The sequence below is a fragment of the Limtongia smithiae genome (genome assembly GCF_038497785.1).
Source record: "Limtongia smithiae strain NRRL Y-17922 unplaced genomic scaffold V1518scaffold_1, whole genome shotgun sequence".
In the NCBI taxonomy this organism is placed as follows: Eukaryota; Fungi; Ascomycota; class Lipomycetes; order Lipomycetales; family Lipomycetaceae; genus Limtongia; species Limtongia smithiae.
Window position 1 is genome coordinate 2,610,453 of NW_027117622.1, and position 18,237 is coordinate 2,628,689.

At 51.4% G+C, this 18,237-nt stretch overlaps 7 protein-coding genes across 7 annotated transcripts; 4 read left to right on the plus strand and 3 right to left on the minus strand.

Annotated features, from left to right (window-relative positions):
- Positions 1 to 62: 62 nt before the first annotated feature.
- V1518DRAFT_369870 (SNF2 family N-terminal domain-containing protein) lies at positions 63 to 4,750 on the minus strand (the record flags this gene model as incomplete). Its single annotated transcript, XM_066901298.1, has 3 exons — positions 63 to 654; positions 713 to 1,135; positions 1,188 to 4,750. The coding sequence occupies 3 exons, from the start codon at positions 4,748 to 4,750 to the stop codon at positions 63 to 65; spliced, it is 4,578 nt and encodes a 1,525-aa protein (XP_066762723.1).
- Positions 4,751 to 5,405: 655 nt separating this feature from the next.
- On the plus strand, positions 5,406 to 6,354 carry V1518DRAFT_425274 (3-oxo-5-alpha-steroid 4-dehydrogenase-domain-containing protein; the record flags this gene model as incomplete). Its single annotated transcript, XM_066905905.1, has 2 exons — positions 5,406 to 5,646; positions 5,699 to 6,354. 2 exons carry the CDS (start codon positions 5,406 to 5,408, stop codon positions 6,352 to 6,354), a joined length of 897 nt encoding a protein of 298 aa, XP_066762724.1.
- A 799-nt stretch (positions 6,355 to 7,153) lies between these two features.
- On the plus strand, positions 7,154 to 8,362 carry V1518DRAFT_369201 (Fms-interacting protein-domain-containing protein; the record flags this gene model as incomplete). Its single annotated transcript, XM_066901262.1, has 4 exons — positions 7,154 to 7,635; positions 7,694 to 7,826; positions 8,094 to 8,270; positions 8,324 to 8,362. The coding sequence occupies 4 exons, from the start codon at positions 7,154 to 7,156 to the stop codon at positions 8,360 to 8,362; spliced, it is 831 nt and encodes a 276-aa protein (XP_066762725.1).
- A 311-nt stretch (positions 8,363 to 8,673) lies between these two features.
- V1518DRAFT_410937 (uncharacterized protein) lies at positions 8,674 to 9,219 on the plus strand. Its single transcript, XM_066902728.1, has 3 exons — positions 8,674 to 8,761; positions 8,823 to 8,946; positions 9,025 to 9,219. Exons 1-3 carry the CDS (start codon positions 8,759 to 8,761, stop codon positions 9,090 to 9,092), a joined length of 195 nt encoding a protein of 64 aa, XP_066762726.1. The 5' UTR covers positions 8,674 to 8,758; the 3' UTR covers positions 9,093 to 9,219.
- Positions 9,220 to 10,019: 800 nt separating this feature from the next.
- On the minus strand, positions 10,020 to 12,569 carry V1518DRAFT_410942 (cohesin loading factor). Its single transcript, XM_066902729.1, has 9 exons — positions 12,228 to 12,569; positions 12,065 to 12,175; positions 11,993 to 12,010; positions 11,819 to 11,934; positions 11,169 to 11,770; positions 10,944 to 11,104; positions 10,551 to 10,891; positions 10,305 to 10,498; positions 10,020 to 10,247 (listed from the first exon to the last, which is right to left on the minus strand). Exons 1-9 carry the CDS (start codon positions 12,462 to 12,464, stop codon positions 10,147 to 10,149), a joined length of 1,881 nt encoding a protein of 626 aa, XP_066762727.1. The 5' UTR covers positions 12,465 to 12,569; the 3' UTR covers positions 10,020 to 10,146.
- A 52-nt stretch (positions 12,570 to 12,621) lies between these two features.
- V1518DRAFT_390413 (DASH complex subunit Ask1-domain-containing protein) lies at positions 12,622 to 14,565 on the plus strand (the record flags this gene model as incomplete). Its single annotated transcript, XM_066901752.1, has 5 exons — positions 12,622 to 12,846; positions 12,937 to 13,191; positions 13,273 to 13,409; positions 13,476 to 13,961; positions 14,100 to 14,565. The coding sequence occupies exons 1-5, from the start codon at positions 12,667 to 12,669 to the stop codon at positions 14,563 to 14,565; spliced, it is 1,524 nt and encodes a 507-aa protein (XP_066762728.1). The 5' UTR covers positions 12,622 to 12,666.
- A 94-nt stretch (positions 14,566 to 14,659) lies between these two features.
- V1518DRAFT_410951 (transport protein Avl9-domain-containing protein) lies at positions 14,660 to 17,581 on the minus strand. Its single transcript, XM_066902730.1, has 6 exons — positions 17,228 to 17,581; positions 17,073 to 17,172; positions 16,131 to 17,022; positions 15,914 to 16,078; positions 15,686 to 15,857; positions 14,660 to 15,629 (listed from the first exon to the last, which is right to left on the minus strand). Exons 1-6 carry the CDS (start codon positions 17,296 to 17,298, stop codon positions 14,888 to 14,890), a joined length of 2,142 nt encoding a protein of 713 aa, XP_066762729.1. The 5' UTR covers positions 17,299 to 17,581; the 3' UTR covers positions 14,660 to 14,887.
- Between the last annotated feature and the right edge of the window lie 656 nt (positions 17,582 to 18,237).

Genomic DNA, 18,237 nt, shown 5'->3' on the forward strand with positions numbered 1-18,237 from the left:
TCTAGAGGTACAAACCCACTCGTCTATTCAAACCTGCACCAGCGGCCTAGATTTACATGTTCCTACAACTCCAATGTGCCGCCTTCTACTGCACTCGAAGTATCCCTCGCGCGCTCTTCAGCAGCTTCTGCCGCCGTAAAACGTCTGTACTCCAAGCCGATTGCAACAGACGCGCCGTCAATATTATTACCTTTGCCAAATGGCTGAGTATTGTCCCCTTGCGACGCGGCTTCCAGATACTGTATTTTCTTGTGCGCGTCGACTACCGCCGATTCACCGAAGAACAAATCCCACAGTTCGTCCTGCGGAACGATCTCGCCCTCGCTTGGCTTGCCGAGCATACGTCCTGACACTCTCTGTAATTCCATGGAATTGCTGATATCGAGATTCGCATCTGTAATTGCCGATGATTGCTGTTCCGCAGGTTTCTCGCTATTGTCCGCAGATTGCGGGTTCATTAGCATCAGTCTGTGCTTTGTGCTTAACGACAAGACAGATTCTTCAACGGTTCCGCCAATTGCATACATCCACACTGTCGTTGGGCGTGATTGTCCAATTCGATGAATGCGTGAAATCGCTTGTAGTTCCAACGCTGTGTTGAATAACGGTTCGCAAAGAATAACGTGTGTCGCATTGATTAGCGTCAGTCCGGATCTAAATCAATGAGTTAGTTACATCATTGCCAATCAGCCGGACACAACTAGCAGCGTACGATTGTGACCTCGCATTTAAAAGAAAGCACATGACTTCTGGATTCGACTTGAACTGGTCCATATTCTTCTCAACGCTTGCGTATTTAATGTTATGCCGTAACAACGCCATAGACACGAGACTCAAAAAGTCGCCCCACTGCGAGAAAATGATAACTTGTGCATTCGACTCATTCTCGCGCAGCCAGATCATATGTCGCAATATCATGTCGATCTTGGAACCATATGAACCCAGAAGATCAATAGACTTGATCTTGTTGAGTGATCTTTCGCTCACGTGGGCGTAAATTGCGCTCGCTACAGTCGTGCTTTGTAAGCGCTCTTCTTTGAAATGGATATTAGTCGGTTTATAAGATATGTTGTAAATGTCGCGGTCCTTGAGAGGCTTCTTGCAGATAGGACATGTTCGGTGAAATTTCCACCACCTAGTCGGCGTTAGTTCGCTCCTCCTGCGCAAATCAATTTTGAGGGACTCACTCTAGCATACAGTCTCGGCAGTACTGATGTCCACAAACAGTTAACGAACCAATCTCAAACGCGCTCTGGCAAATAACGCAAATACGCTCGCTCTCCGGCACCGAACCTGTGTTTTCAAGAACCGAGTTTCGTAAATGCTCCAAATAACGAAGTCGCGCGTATCCTTTGTCAATACGAGATCGCAGTTTCTTCTCCTGTTCAGTCGCAGTCTTGACAAACTTCTCGGGCTCCTTCGGCTTAAACTCGGCCACGTCGTCGGAAATCTGCTGAAGCTGCTTATAATATTCGATACGAGCATTGTAAATCGAACGAAAAAAAAGGGATTCCTTATCGAGCTGGTCGATGGCCTTCTTTTGCGAAGATATAACGTTGCGTAAGTAAGTCAATTCATCACCTCCAAGGATATTCTCCATCTCTAGTCGGCGCTGTCGCCGTTCTCCGATAGCATCTTCCGCGTCGTACGATAGCTGCGTTCTTGTCCGTCTCAGCTCATCGTGAATCAGTTTTAGTGATCCCAAGTACGGCGGTGGCTTGACGTTCTTCCGCTCTTCCTGTAGCTTCTTGGCTAGGTCTGTTCTCTCGTCAAGCTGATTTTCGCGATCAATATCAAACTCCACAAGATTATTTCGGATGCCCGTGACTGCCTCATTCCTGTCGGCAATAGTCTGTCGAATCGCTTCCTGATACGAAAACCCCTCTTCTTGCGCATCGAGCGAATTGCCGTACTCCTCGCCATCTGCTTCGGAATCCCGGTCAACAAGAGTCTGACTCAGCAGAGATATTACTTTCTCGCGCCATTCGTCCAAACAATTAGCTTGTTCATTCAAATGTCCGTAGATGTCGTGCGCTCGTTCCACAAGTTTGCGAATCTCCAAGCCTCCTTTGAATTCGTCAACCGCGTCGATGCTTGGAATTTCAACAAACTTCTGCTGCGCCGCCATGGATGCCAGAGTGTCCATCAACTTTTGCGCCTTAGACTGCGTCTCCGATAGCAGCTCCTCCCGCGCAGTCTGTGCCAGATCGTAATACTTGTCTTCAAGCTCCTTGTTCTCCTTTTGAAAATAAATGCTGGCAATAAAGAACAAGCAGCGATGCTCCAGATCCAGAAATAGTCTGACACGTGCACGATCGTGAACAATTTTCGATTTGTTCACGCTCTCTTCTTCCTTTTCAAGCAACTCAGCTATCGCCTTCTCTTCTCTTTGTTCCTCAGTCAATTCATCGTCGGTGTCCTGCACATTATTTTCACTATTGCGTTTTACCTTCTGTTGTATGCTAGCTTGCTTTTGCAGCTCTTCCGCTAGTTGCTTCTTCCGGGCTTCAATAATAGCGCGAACTCCTTCTAGCGCTTGCGTAAACAACTCCAGCGCTTTGTCGGTTTGCTTGCCTTGCTCCAGCAGCTGCGCCCTATGAATCATGGATTCCCAGTACATCCGCTCATCGAGAATAGCCGACGTTTGCGCGCCATCATACATGGCCTCTAAAACATCGCTGACGGTTCGTAACGGCCCACCACCAAGAGCACGACGATTATTCACTCCAATCTGCGCATGACAACATGTCTGTCGGAGTCTGCTAAGCCAGTGGCTCATTTTCGACAGTTCCACAGTGGGGTTCCAGTCATCTCTGGCCGGAGATCCGTCGGCATTAAAGCCACAGTCATCGAGAAACTCTTGGAACAAATGGCGATAATTATTCTCCTCAACGGTAGTAAATGGAATCGTTAATACAATCCTGCGCTGTGGTGGAAGCGCAATACTATCTTTGACCATATCCTTGGTATGCCGAACGCTAATCCGCGAAAAGAAGTTACAAAACTCAGTAGAATCATGGCAAAGTCGGTCAAACACCTTTGAGCGTTGTCCATTAACGAAAGGGTAACGCAAAAACTGCAAAATTCCGGCCAGATCGCTCAAATTGTTCTTGAATGGCGTTCCAGACACGCCCCACGCGTGACATCTGGGGATTGCGCGCGCCACCATCGCAGCATGGCCAGCGCCGCTCTCGACGAGCTGTACCTCGTCCAAAATTACGCGCCAAAACTCCAATTGAACTAGCGGACTCCGGAAAACCTCATACTTCTTGGTGTTCCTCATGCTTCGAGCGGGGATTTGCTGGGTGAAATGTAACTCGCGAGCCATAACTTTATATGTTGTCAGGATAACATCATAGTCTTCGAGCTCTTTCGCAGATACGCGTTCGTCAAGCTGCGTAGAACCAAGGTACACTTTAACCGATAATGAAGGTGCATGCCTCTGTAACTCTTCCAGCCACTGTTTGTGTATTGATGTCGGAGCAACGATAACATTCGTCTTAGCTTTGATCACCGATTCTCCAGAATAAAGATCAATTGTGCGTACTCCGCAGTCGGCTTCAGGCCGTCTGTTTAGAAGCATGAGAGCAATTGTCTCAAGAGACTTTCCGAGTCCCATTTCCTCAGCGAGTAAGCCTTTGGCTCCCGACCGCGCTATCTGTAATTGTTCACTTTGAAATTTCGCGGTCGACTTGCACATGAGGCCGAGCTTTGGCGCAATCCATATTTGATTTCCGTGAGTATCTGCAGTAGTTGTCCAGCCCCAGATAGAGGAGCTCATAGACTTTTCGTCAATATCCCGTAGCGTGCCGTTCTCGGTCATGACCTTGCCTTCCTGGAGGAGGCACCATTGAACAGTTTGCCGTTGAAAGTCAAGTAATGGCGTCATCAAGTCATTTGGCTGAATGATATCCTCAGCCTTGGGAAGTTTATTGCTGCAGAGTGACATGTAAAACTCGACTGACGTAACTTTCGGACCAACTTTTGACAGGGTATTTCCGTCATCATATTGCTTCTGTGATTCTTGTGGCGCTAGCAAGGTCTCCACTTGCTTTTTTGAAAGCGACGGAAACGCACGCTTCATTAGCTTGCCATAGAGAGGAAATACTGTTATCTCGGCGGCTCCAAGGGTTGGATATGAAGAGTCTGGAAGCGCAATGCCAAAGTCGAGATAGGCATCATACTTGCCGTCATGCCGCTCGAAACAGAGCACCGGTGGCGGCGCAACAAGAGGGCTTCCAGCATAGATCAACTTCTTATTTGCCACCACCTGCGTGAATAGGTCAATATCTTCCCGTAACTGAGCGTCATGCAAGGTAATTGTGAGCAGCGTCTTGAATTTCGGGACGAGACTTTGAACGTTCACTCTGTGACGAGGCACGTCCAGCTGAAATTTGCACGAAATACTGAGCAAATTGCAAGCGGAGGCACCGCTGACAGATTCAAAGATGTGCTCCAACGAGCTGGCAAGTAGACCATTTCTATCAGTGAAATCAATAGGTACGTATACCTTGTTGCGAAAGAGAAGCACTTGGTCTTGGTACGCAGCAATTCCACGGTAAATACTAGCAGCTTTCGGTCTTTTGTCATTGAGAGCAGTTTCAACAGCACCATCGCTCAACCGTCGGCGCTTGACTGACGGGCTGTTGTATTCGTCCGGAAATAGTTCGGCATGTAAGGCCTGCTCAATGGTGTTCGGGGAGACGGAAAGCACTAGGTCCCCGGGAAGGTCAATGCTGACGGTGTTCATGTTGCTAGACCGGTATTCACAGCTCTGACCACAGCTCTGACCCAACGAAACTGTTTCGCATTAAACAGTCCCGAACAAGTGAGATGTGCGCTTCGGATGTCCGCGCGATGCACTCAAGAGCTTGGAGGTTCCTCGCCGGCGGCGCTGTACGCAAGGTATGTTGGGAGTTCCCCGATGTGCGAGTCCATCCGTATGGTAAGTACAGAGCGCTGAAATGCTGTTAGAGCGGAAGGAAGCGGATAGGACGCTGCTCCAGCCATTTCTACGCAGACCTTATTGTTTGTTTCTGAGCAATTGCATGTGACTCTATCTTCTCAATGACCCCTGCAAAGCCATAGAGCGTAGTCACGGTGCGTCTGGACACTAACCGTTCTGTCATAGCTCTCAGTCATGAATGCGCTGGCGGAAGCACGAGCAACGAGCCATTGACCGACTAGCAAAGCAAATACAATTGAATAGGCTAGTTTGAATACTTCTAATCAGTGCCGCATGAATGGCACGCACAACGTGTGCTCAGGGCCGCCGAAATAGTAAAGCGACGGGTCCGAGCCCCTCGTCCGTGGGCTGCGTTTGTCTGGACCACGATGCCTATCCACTACGCCGCCCTCCGCACCTCATCATAAGCCCCCCACGCCCCGTCCACAACACCGCCGCAATGGTCACCGTCAATCTGCGCACAAAGTCCCCTAAAGCCAAGGTCGCAGGCATGCCGCGCACCCTCGAGGTCGACACCGCTGGTACCGTCGACTCTCTGGTCGCGGCTCTCGGCAAGGCCACGAAGCTCGGCCCTGAGCGCATCCGGCTCACGCTTGTCGACAACACGCGCCTCGTGCCCGGAACCCCACTCGAGAAGTACGATCTGCAGGAGAAGTCGATCATCTATGTGAAGGATCTCGGTATGTGGTTCTGTGTGTGCTATGGGGATTTGCGCTCACGAGTCTGCGCCAGGTTTACAAATCGCGTGGAGCACAGTATTCTACTTCGAATACGCGGGGCCGATCGTGGTTCATCTGATCGCATACAATGCTTCAAAGTGGTTTTATGGCGTCGACTACGAGTACACGAAGACTCAGACCGCGGTCTACTACATGATGCTGATCCACTTTTTTAAGCGCGAGCTCGAGACCCGGTTCGTCCACCGTTTCTCGAACGCTACCATGCCCATTGCAAACATCTTCCGTAATTCGTTCTACTACACGCTCCTGTCTGGCTTCCTCATTTCCTACGCAGTTTATTCCCCTGTCGCGCGCCCTGATCTGCCTCCCTTCTCCTTCAAGGGTCTAATTTTCTTCTGGACGTGGGCAGAGTTCTCCAACTTCCTCACTCACCTGAACTTGTCCTCCCTGCGACCCGTGGGCACCACCGTGCGTAAGATTCCTGTTGGCTACGGCTTTGATCTCATTTCTTGTCCGAACTACTTCTTCGAGAGCATGGGCTGGTTGGCGATCGCGTTGCTCACGCGAAGCTGGGCCGCCGCCTTGACCTTCGTCTTCTTCACGGCTACGATGTACAACTGGGCGGTCGGCAAGCACCTGCGATACAAGCGGGAGTTCAAGGAGAAGTACCCGAAGAATAGAAAGGCAATGTTTCCTTTCATTGCATAGACGCTTGCGCAGTGGAGGGTCAACAAAATATACAGAACACACCAATTTTCCAAGACTGACTATACAGTACATACAGTTCGTACTTGCAAATACGACAACATCATCTCTGGGCATTGTCGATTTATTCATATGGGTCGTCCACACAAAAAAATAGCTGTGGAGCGATTTGTAGGGTTTGTTGGCGTTCTTGCACAGCAAACAGGGGGGCACCCGGCTTTAATGTTGAGAATGAGCATGATCTGCAGATATTTGGCCCTCGAAGCAATAAAAGTGCTCCTAGAAGTTCGATCACCTGCCGCTCTTATGGTGTTTCTTTAAACGCTTCTGAGCCGCTGTCTTGTTCGTGTTTTCTTCGTCGTCGTCGTCGTCCTCCTGCTCGTCGCCGGAGACGACCTCGGCAGGCTTGTAGGTCGGTAGATTGCTCCCGCCGAAGAAGGTTGCGTAGGAGAATGCGGCCACGACGATGCCAGTGAAGGTGAGCAGCATCGTACCAGAATGCCGCGAGATCGCGCGATCTATGGGCGTGGACGCCGCCATTGCAGCTGACTGGAGTAGCGTGGAGATGGTGGTGAAACAGAACGGCGAAGTGGCCACGAAAGTCCCAGCGCACTTCGCGAATTAGTTCACCACAGGTGTACGCATCTGAACTGTGACCTGCGACGACCACTGTCGAAATCATTGCATCCGAGCTTCTTCAGCACAGCGACAGAGGGAAAACAATTTACTAATTGCAGGCATACTACATCCGCACGGAGAAGCTCTGTTGATTTTCCTTCCAGAACTGCCTCATCAGCCAGCCATGGATGCCACTGCAATCACTGATCCCACGCTTCGTGGTGCCCTGGACCTAACCAAGTCCATGCGCGAATTGAGCGCACGCACTTTCACTTTATTACATGAAATCACAGAAGCCACTCGTGCAGCACAAGCGAGCATTCCCTCCCCGCCGGCGCAGGCCATTGACAACGAAATTGAGAACAAGGACGCAAAGACAGCAGAAGGCGAAGGCCACAGCGAGGACACGACGATGAATACCAAACGCCCGGGTGTGTTCAGTGCGAGCGCAGCTAAGGCGGAGCTCGTATCGACGTATAAGTTCCTCATGGCGATCTCGGTGCGTCTTCGGGGCGTGAATCGGCAAGCACAGATTATCCTGCGAGAATCCAAAGCCAGGACCGCGGAAAAACTGAGCGAGGTGGATAAATTGCAGTTGGAGCTGGAGAATGTTTATTACCGGCAGAGTTACCTACGCAGCGAAATCGAGAAATGCTTGGATTTTCCGTGAGTAGCTCTGTGGGTGTGCATCGTCGCTGTGAATTTTCGTACTGATATCGGATAGTTCATTACATTCACAAGTCAATTTTGTTCCGCTTGAGGAATTTTATGAGGCCCATCCAGAATTTGACCCTGGTAGAATAAAGGAAACATCTACGGTCGAGGATGAGCCAACGACTGCGCCGAATAATGACGACGTCGACATGTTGGACGCTCCGGGGCAGGAGCAAGGGCTTGAACAGCAACAAAAATCCGAGCAGACTGAGCAGATTGAACAGGCCGATGCTGTGATGGGATTAGAGCAGCCAGAGATCGAAGTGACCAAAACGGAACAGCCAGTCACCACACCTGTCACTGTCCAGCCCACTGAGGAGGCCACATCGTTATCACCAACCGAAGCTATGGAGACCGACGAAATTCTCACCGAGTCGCCAATAGTCACCACTCCACAGCCCAAACGGCAGCAGTACGCGGAACACGAAATCATGATGGCTCGTCTACGGGATGAACGCGACCGGCGTCTTGAACTGGAAGCGAAGCGGCGAGAGCTTGTGGCGGTCAAGGCGAATTTGGTGGCCGAAAATAAGAGACGAAAGGACGACTTAGAGGGCCTTGATAAGCAACTGCAACAGTTCATTGAGGTATATTCAATTTCTCAAGATTTTTTGGTTAAGCATACTAACATGCTTTACAGAGCGCATCACCCATTCAGAATGTTCTACATAAATACTAGAGGTAAGTGTATCATAGTCGGATCTGTACCATATCGAATTCTTATAAGAGTTCTCCGTTGATGTCCGCGAGAGATTCGCCCGGCGAGCATGCTATAGAGTATCCCAGGATATGCTCATTTCAAACTCGAAATCATATTCCGCTCCAAAGAGAAGTGTTTTTCGTTAAGACACTGCTCGTGTGATCATGCTCGTGTGATCATGCTCGTGCGATCAATGAACGATAGAAGCGACGTGAAGTCCCTAGATGATGAGCTCTGACGTAACCACTTCTCCCAAATATCTGGGTGATTTCCGTAGAGTTTTGCGACTACGTGGCCGCTCACACTCCCCGGCCGTCGTCGCAAATAGCACTACCAGCACTTTGCGTCTGCACGATTACTGCGCTGCACTGCAAAATGGTTAGTTCTCCACCTGAGTGAATCCACATCGAGAACAGCCTCAATTGATACGGCGCGACAGGTTCAAACGCCGACACAGCGACGGGCGAACGAGAAGTATGCGCGGCGAGAGGAGCGTAAGCACGGAAAAGCAGCCAGCGCCACACACAAGGCCGAGAAGCCTCCAATTTCCAAGATATGGATCTGTAAGTTTGCTGTTGTTTGTGTCAGTCAGATGCAACGTATCTTGAAAAATGATCGTGCTAACGGAAGTACGCCATCAGACATGTTCATCTTCCTTCTCGCGGGCGGTGTGATCCTTGAGGTTATCAACCTCTTCTTCGGACTATAATCAACCGCAAAATGTACATTATTCATGGTCACTATAAAAACAGATTTATAGTTACAGAAGAAGCGTAGGGTTAATAATGCCACTGTGTCTGGTGTTCGTGCCGGTGCGTTATGCGATGAATGCCACGATGGGTCTTATATACAAGTCCTCTCGATCAACGCCCAAGACGGTGCGACGCAGAAAGTCTACGAGATCAAGATATGGCAGCTGCAAAATTGCGCGTTAATTGCGCTGTCATTTAGATCATCGCTACCTCAGCGTGGCCGGCGCGTGCGTGCCCGGCCAGGCTCGCGGTTTCCAAATCTCCCAATAAAACCGTAGTCCTTTAGTAGCTGTCGACCCCGGTCCTATCAGCAACCCCATATGCCCACACCACAATGACTGAGCGAGCGAACACACGGCTCGCGACGGCGTTGCGCTCAGCGGCTCCGTATCGCGTACGAACGAGGACATACACTTCGGTGAGCGTGGTGCTGAGGCTTCGTCCACGCTACGGCGGCATTCCTGGTGCAACCCGCCCAGAACTGCAGCACAGCCGGAGAACTTACACGACTGTTAAGGAACCGCAGCCATTTGTATGGTTTTCAAATTGTGAAGGATGGCCTGGATATTAAATTGACGCCGTGTACAGGGATCATCGCAACTATGGCCCGCAGGCAAAGTATTCCTCTATGGCTCCCTCGTGTATATGCTCATGCACTGGACATGGTGGAAGCTAGAGACCGACGAGGTGAAGGACGACCTTTGTGGTAAATTTTTCTATTGCCCATATTTTCCGTATGTACCACTGACAGAAGAATCAGTCAAGGTTAAAGACCTCGAAGTCGAACTGACGCATCTCGTCGACGCCCGAAACCAGGCAATCAAGCGCCAAGCCGTGTCCGAGGAGCAACGGCAGAATCAGAGTATATGGCGCAAACTATTACCGTGGAAATAATCACGCATTTGGAAGCGCTTTTTTGTATTATAGATGGGGAAGAGCATTGTAAATACCAACACTAAATTACGCAAAGTCATCAGCAGGAGCAAGCAGCAGTGTATTGGTCGATCCTAGCTAAAGCTGATTCAATGTCTGCTCTGCTAACGGCAGATAATGCTCGTTTGTTTCCCGTTGCACTTCGGCGCTGAGCTCCTTCCCTTCTAAACGTAGCATATCTGACAGCCCACAAATTAGACTCTCGATCAGTATCTCTAAACATGACAGTGACACACCTGCAGCAAGTGACCCAGAAACATAGCACCAGAGCGCGTTTTGTGTCCGTTTCGCAGTTGCAAATGCAGCTTGTGATGCCCTGCTCTTCTGCTCGCGGTCCGTGGCAGTCGTTGCGGCGACATGAAGCGCTATTCCCATGAGTTGAGTGTTCGCGAGCTCCTTCATCATGCTCAAGAGCGGCGCAATCGGTGATCTACCAATTGGTCAGTATTACCATGCAGCACATAGTCGCATAGAGGTCTTACGGAGATTTGTGAACTGCGTTCACTAACGCCCAGGTTGCTCGTATCCCATACCGCGGACAGGCAACAACTATCGGTTCAAGCTCCCTCGCTATATCCGCAGCCTGTTGGCCATCATTATACGTATCACCCCGGAAAATGACGACTATAGCCATAGACGCCAGAATCGCAAGCTCGCTACTTGGCATAAGCGACTGCCGAAGCATAGCATATGCCTCGAGCGCGCTACCGAGCTTGCCGGTCGCTTGGAAATACAAGCCACAGATGTAGACGGTTAGTGGCGAAAGTTGTGCTGTAAGGCTCGCGTCAAGTTCAGCTACGGCGTTGACAAGAGCGATCAGAAGCTGGCGAATAAAGCGTCAGTTTAATTTGTAAGACGTGGTTAGTAAGACGTACCTCGCTGTTCCATTCTCCGCGCGTGAAACTCTCAAGACAGAGATAAAATTGTAAATAGGAACGAGCTGTTGACAGGAAATCTGTGCGTTGAGCAGCTTGATGAATCGTCAGAGACGGAAAGTAAGAATCGTCGTTGGCATGTTCCAACAGCTTTCCATGTACTAGAAGAGCATCGGATTAGCATCACCGTCCTTAAACCGGAGGCACAATAAAAGCAAGGCGCACATTCGTAATCGACAACTTTCAACCCCTCGAGAAAGTATTTCTGCGCTTTCCGACTCTCGAACGACGTATTCAGATGCATGCAGCCCGATATTAAATATGCCATTAGGTATACCTCCGCCTGACACCACCACTTAAACTGCAGCGGAATCGCTGTGGTACTCCGCTCTCCACCCGCGGGAAGCAGCACATAGAAAAGCCCTTCGTCAGACCAACCCCGCCACTTTCCTAATTCATGCGGCTGCCCATCCAGTGCCTCATGCACGGCTTTTAATTTTTCCTCGACTACTGAGGTCACCCCACCGCTCATAAGCACCGTCAGTGCATCATAGTACTTCCGCATGACGACGAGCTGCGGGATGTATGTGCGGGTATAGTCAGACTCGCATGACCTAGCTTGCGAGAGGAATCCGGTTGCAGCGGCGAAATTCTGTTGACGCAAGGAGACCAGTGCCGAGGTCATGTATCCGAGATTCCGAACTTCGCTCGAGGTGCAGCCAAGAAGTGGTCTAAGCGATGTAAGTGCGTTGACATAGTCGCCAGCGTTCAGGTGGAGTGTGGAACGGAGATAGATGAAGGTGTATGTCCAGGTGTCGGTGCCGGTGCTGAATGCAAGTTAGCGTAAGTCCGATGGTCGAGCAGACGTAACATACGTTTCAGCCTCGCGTAGACATTGCTGTAGTAGCCGCTGCCCGGCACGTGCGTTTGTGTGCGAGAGCATTCGTATCGAGAGATGCAGCATTGTGAATTTGATGTCGTGTAAATTATTCTGCAACCCGTATTAGCACTCGGCTTTCGCTTCACCAAACAAATGATCCGTATCGTACTCGTCCCGCCAGAGCAATCTATACATGTAGTGAGTTTTGCAATCAGTCATCGCCATCGCAAACACCACGTACAGCTTTGTTCAACACTTCCTCGGCCTCATCAAACCCCTTAGTCCCTTCGGAAAACAACGCCTCGCAGTACCATAGCGCCGCAAGACACTCTACATACGGCATCGTGCGTTCCTAAACACCAGTCAGCTTCATCGCGGCATCCACCACAGGCATCTGCACGCACCTTGAGAACCGCCTCGTAGCACTGCGTCCCCGTAGCAACGAGCTTGTAATACGCCAATACGTCCTCGCGCGAACATAACCGCGTGCTGTATTTATGTGCACGCGCAAAGTAGTCTTGCGCGATGGGGAACATGACGAGGTGGATCGTCGAGAACGCGGTGGTGGCTTGCACGCCGTCGGCGTAGAACTGTTGCTGCACTTGCTCCAGATGCTGCGGGCCCATGTATGGGTTCGCCATGGCTGATGAGGCCAGCAAACAGACAAAATCGTGTACTGCGACAATGCCACCGGTGGTGAGGGCGAATTCGGGGTGTCCGATTGTAGTCCATGGTGCGGCGCGCAGTCGCTGCGTTGGGACTTCGACGCGTCGCCAAACTAGTTGTTTTGATTCTCCACGTTGATCCGCATCGTCTTATTCACCAACACTCTACACTTCCGCCATGGACCGCAGATCGCAGGGCGGCAGCGGCAGTCGTTCGTCATCGCTGTCCCGTCCGTCAATAGCGTACACCCGTGCATCCGTCATCGGTGTCGCCAACGCGCAGCAGCAACGCGCGTCGACTACCGCGTCGTTACGCGCGCCTCCGTCGTCGTCGAGAACGATATCTTCGTCTGCCACAGTGCAAACACCGGTGGGTTCGGAAAATGCCATGGGTTTATCAACATCGTCCTCCATGACATCGTCATTACTTTCAAGCACGACGCCTCAGATGCAATCCACGCCGCGCTCGTTGACCGAGGAACTCGAGAAGCTCGAGCAAACAATCACCCTGACGCTACAAGAAATTGACCACAACTTCAGCACCTCGCATCGAATCATCACAGGTTCTATTCTGCCTATTGTAGAGCAGTACGCCGCGCAGTCGCAGGCCCTGTGGAAGTCGTCCAAATTCTGGAAGGAGTTTTTCGAATCCAGCGCGAACGTGTCGTTGGCGGGTTACGAGGAACTTAACGTGGATGACGCAGTCTCCGATGGTGATGCGCAGACCGAGACGACTTTAAAATGCGGTCTGAAGCAGTCTGAAGATGCTGTCGTCGACGGTGAGGATGAGAACGAGTACAGTCACAGCACGGAGTACTCCGCTACTATGGACTATGACAATAACAACAACAACAACAACAACAACAACAACAACAACAACAACAACAACAACAACAACAACAACCCACAACAACGCTCTGCGTCGCGCGCGCCCGAGATAGTTAGCGATGACAGAATGCGACTACGAAACCGCTATGAGGACAGCAGCAGCAGCATTAACGACCCCAGCCTGCTCTACACCGCGACGCGGAACTTACGCTACGACGACGTCGCCCAACGGCGACAGGAACAACAACACCCGGTCCGCGACTTCTCAAGGTACAAGTTTGATGACGAGGATGATATTGAGACAGAGAGGAGTATTACCGGTGCCGCGCAGTTTATGAAAGCGTTGAATCTAGATGATCAGTCCACCCCGCGTCGAGATATTCTGGTCGACCGGTCGAATACTTTCACTGCTCAATTACAACAGCAACAGCAGCAACTACAGCGACAACAGAACTCGAAGAGTGAAGCGGATCTTGGTCTACGCTGGGCCGACATGGTCTCCCCCTTTGACGAACTGCGCATAGAACTCCAATCCACGGCTGGCACCCAGCGGCCACCACATCACGCAGCTCCAACGCCGTTCGACAACACGGTTTCCTCCGCCATGCCTGAAATCCCACGTACAAACCACCTTTCCGCCGCCGCGTATGTCGACGACGATGAGCTTACCTTGTCGCCGCCGCATACGATCACGCAGTTCGGTGCCGTTTCAGATTCATCCACATCCACTGCCACAGCAGCAGCGTCGAGTATGACAAGTCGACAGCCATCGCTACCGACTAGGTCCATGGATCTGCAAACCCCCGGCCGCGCGGGCGGATACAGACGTCCGGCAAATTCGACCATCGACGAAGAGGAATCCTCTATGGCGTCCATCTTCCGGGCCGCTGACTCCTCGCCGTTCTCGGAGTACGTCGGCTCGACACGCAAGACAAATCCGTATATAATGCATGGACGTCCACCTCAGCAACAGCAGCAGAACGTGCTGCTTCATAGGGTTCTCGACAAGAAATGGGGCGTCCAAGTCACGCCGCGTTCAAAGCCGTCAGCATCGCACTCGGCCGCGACGCTGTCAGTTGCGTCTCGACCAAAATTACCACGTCTAGGCGATGACGAGCTTGCAACCCCGCGGCCGTCGCGCACGACTTTGGCCGATTTTCAGTCCCGCTTCTCGTCGTCTCCTATGGACTCACCGCCTGTTGCACACGGGCTGAATTCCATCATTTTTTCGTCACCAGAGCGTGAGTAAGTGAGGTGGCGTACTTTGTAATTACAATTTTGTTTGGGGGGAGATATGTTAGATACGAGAGTAGTTAGATTGTATGAGTATAGCGACCAGCATGGATGGGTATAGTCCAATATTTGTTGCATTAATTAAGAAAATTACTCTGCCTTCCACCATGCAATAACAGCTACCAATTTTTGAAAATACTGAAAGAGAAGATCGAGGGATCATACCAGTTACCTGGAAAATGAAGTCGTGATTAATCGTTACTAACATTCTAATGTACAAGAAGCTATATAGTCAACAGCTGCGGTAGCGAAAATATTCGATATCGTTTCATTTCGTTTCACGTAGCCATCTCACTCTGCTGATCTCCGCTGTGCTGGTCCCACGGATTGATATCCTTCGTGGAGATGGGCACGTAGCCGAGGTCGGAGTCATCGGAATCGTCATCATCGTCAGGGTCGTTGGTTGGGTAAACGTCATGCATGGGCAGTTCTATGCTGCTTGCAGTAGATGGATTATTGGTGTTGCTGTTTGGATCCTCGAGTGAGATCGTGGTATACGATTCTGGCGTCGGATCGGAGGCGGTCGCATGCGGTCGGGAGGGGAGCGTGGGAGGTTGCGATGATGGTGATGACAATGGCGATGCGGCTGGCGGAGTTGATTTCGAATCAACAGACGGTGGAGAGTCTGAGCCGTGAGAGGTGGATCGTGGCGACGATGGCTTGCGCGACCCGAATCCGCGCAGCCGTCGTTCCTGTGCCCACCGCGTCCAACTCGACACCGGCGACGAATCCGTCGCGAGCGTGATATGATGCTGCCGCCGCGACGATACCGATGAGCCCGAGGATACTGACGATGGCGACGCTTTGGCCGTGTTGAGCTCGTCTGTGCCGGCGACGGACTCCGCGTCGGCATTTTCTTGCCGCATGGCGAATTTCTGCGCATCCCGCCGCGCGCGTTCCTTCTCGCGCATGGCTTCGATTTCGGCCCAGAAATTTCCAAATGCGGTGGTCACCCTTTGAGAGCCGGTGGAGAAGGTTTTTGCAATTGCGTCACGTGCCGGCGCAAGGTTTTGCATTTGTCTAGAGAAGCGTTAGTCGGTCATTCAGCGACAGGCGTGCTGCATGATAGGACGTACTGCGACAGTTTCCGCTGAACTTCCTCAAGCGAGAACGATCCGGTAAACGGATGCTTCGGCATGACAACATCAAAGAGCTCCTCATCCGTGAACTTATGAAATACGCGGTAATTGTTAGTCAATTTCCACCGATTGATCCAGTTCATATTAAAGTCCTCTGCGGGATTGCCATCTTCTAAATGTGAGCTCGCAGGCATAGCTAGATCGACCACAACAGAGAATACTAACCGATGGTCGGTAGCAAATCCTCCGGTGACAGCGGTGGCCCGTACTTTTGCAAATAGCCATCGTACTTGACTGAGGAGAGTAGCGCCATGAGATATTCCTCGAACTTCCATCGAATAAAGTCCTCACTCCCGGTGAAAACTATTGAGCCCGGATCGTTATTATCCTCTAGAGAGATTGTTATACATGGCAACCGTGAACGCTAGGCTGAGAAACTTACCGTCCGACCACGTATCGTCGACGGCATGAGATATTGAGTCTATCCACTTGCGGTCGCATGTCGTAAGCTGCAACGGCGACTCAAACTCGGGATTCAAGATTTCGACGGAGTTGTTGTCGATGTTGACGAGGATATCCGCAAACTTCTCTTTCTGTGAGAGTAACAGTGAATTTGTGGACCCAATGAGATAGAATTTTGTGTCGGCCTTTGTGAGTGTCTCGAGCTGCTGAAGCGGGGTATACGGGTTAAAGAGACCGCCTTTGCCAAACGCCTGCAGAGGCAAACCCATGAACGCCAGTAGGGATTCTCGGTCGCTGCTGCGGAGGCTGGTAGATTTCTTGAGCGTGTCTTCGTAAGAATTCAAAGACGGCGATGCGCAATCTTCTAGGCGTTCGATGAGACCTGGGATGAGCGATACCAGCGAGAATTGACTCGAGCAGAGCAGCTCGGTGTTTGATCCGAAGAAGAGAATGCGGGGCTCAAGAATGAGTGCCTTGAACAGCACCAGCGTCTTATACTTGAAGCGATGGACGAGCTCGCGGAGCGTCATTCCATTGTAGAGATCAGTCTCGGCAATGTCACTGTGGAAGAGCTGGACGAGGTTGTTGTAGAGAGTGATGATGATAGTGCGATCCTGGAAGTTGGCCTGGAGAAAGTAAGCCCGTGTGACGACAGCAAGCTTCTCCCGGATGGGTCCGAAGATGGGCTTCCGCGCAACGACGACGACGGACTTTTGCACTGTCGAGCGGGTGACCTCAGCATCCTTGTAGAGAAGCTTGTCGGCACGGATTTGCCGGTTGCATGAGATGCCGAAGTATGTTGTGGGTTCGGTGGCCACGTCGCCGGGCTGTGGCTCGTAGAGGAGGGTGAAGTATGAGTAGTCTTCCTCGTGCTGGGGTGGGATTAGAAAGAGAGGAAAAGATTAGCGAGCCGGATACTGACCGAATGGCTGCCGTCCGGAAGACTCTGAAAAGGCAGGTTTGGCCAGCGATTGGACATGTCCTCTCCGTTCTCACCAATCCAGAACTCGACCTCCGGGCCGCTGGAATTGAGTTAGCAGCAGAACAAGTAGGCAGAGAGAGCAGAAAGAAGCGCACCGCGTGTGGTGGAAGCCCACGACGCAGACCCCGACGATGAGCGGAGGCGACGCAGTTTCGTCGTCGCTCATGGTGCAATGGTGCGCGGGACGGAGCACACGCGGACGCGAGGACGAAGCAGCGCTTGGAGGCGCAAGGACAGACGAGGCAGGGGAGGCACAGGCTATAGAAGAACTGGCATGCAGAGAAGTGTGGGGACGGTTCGCGGGTAGTGCCAGCACTACGTCGTTGTGCGATTGACGGAGAGGCGAGCTCCCACTCCAAGCCGCGCCCTGGCCCCCGGGGTTTGTACTCCGCTAGCCTCTGCCCTGGCTGCTTGCTGCTCGTATCGCTGAGATCTTGTCTCTACCAGGACTACAAGATATCTAAAGGTGCGAGTCAGATCTCTTCCCGCGCTTTAGTCGTCTACTGCGCCGACTGTCTTCTGCCTGACCTATAGCTGTTTTTTGCCATGCTTAAATTCCGCAGCAGATCATCACTTGAATGGGCATTCAGCCTGATTTGCGGCACGCTTATTGCATTCTTCTTTGATCATCTTAGTACAACGCCCGCCGGATGGCTCTGATCATGATGCGATTGCTCGATTCCGGGTCGAGACTCGCATTCGCATGCACGGTGGCATACTGTGGAGATCATATGGCGATCACTAGACGCCGAAGGTCTGAAGGGCAAATCTACTGAAGAATTTTTTTGAGCTGATGCTGTCTGTTTAACTGGCTGATGATACTTACTGCTCTTCTGTGATCTGCCTGAGGATACTGGTGATGTCGACGGCGGGAATTGCGAAGCGAACTGCTACTGCACGTGCTTTCTTTGCTGACCGCACGCGTTCGTTCACAGAGTACTTCTCCGTGTCTTGTAGCAATAACATGCCCATAATGTTTTTCTATCGAATAATCCCCCGGCTCTACACTGTAGATGGGGTCCAGCGGGAGTCGTTATCAGGACCGAGGGTGTTGTGCGGAGAGCTGCAGAGTGACGTCATCGTATCCACAATGCGCCGCTGTGCT

Excerpts from the sequence above, each read along its gene's own strand:
- V1518DRAFT_410937 (XM_066902728.1), top strand. Across the intron at positions 8,947-9,024 it reads AATTTCCAAGATATGGATCT|ACATGTTCATCTTCCTTCTC; the intron begins GTAAGTTTGCTG and ends GTACGCCATCAG.
- V1518DRAFT_410942 (XM_066902729.1), bottom strand. The coding sequence starts at position 12,464 with ATGGCGAACCCATACATGGGCCCGCAGCATCTGGAGCAAGTGCAGCAA. Across the intron at positions 10,499-10,550 it reads AACGCAGTTCACAAATCTCC|ATCACCGATTGCGCCGCTCT; the intron begins GTAAGACCTCTA and ends ACCAATTGGTAG. Across the intron at positions 10,248-10,304 it reads TTCTGGGTCACTTGCTGCAG|ATATGCTACGTTTAGAAGGG; the intron begins GTGTGTCACTGT and ends GTGGGCTGTCAG.
- V1518DRAFT_410951 (XM_066902730.1), bottom strand. The coding sequence starts at position 17,298 with ATGAGCGACGACGAAACTGCGTCGCCTCCGCTCATCGTCGGGGTCTGC. Across the intron at positions 17,023-17,072 it reads TTCCGGACGGCAGCCATTCG|CACGAGGAAGACTACTCATA; the intron begins GTCAGTATCCGG and ends ATCCCACCCCAG. Across the intron at positions 16,079-16,130 it reads CGACGATACGTGGTCGGACG|AGGATAATAACGATCCGGGC; the intron begins GTAAGTTTCTCA and ends CAATCTCTCTAG.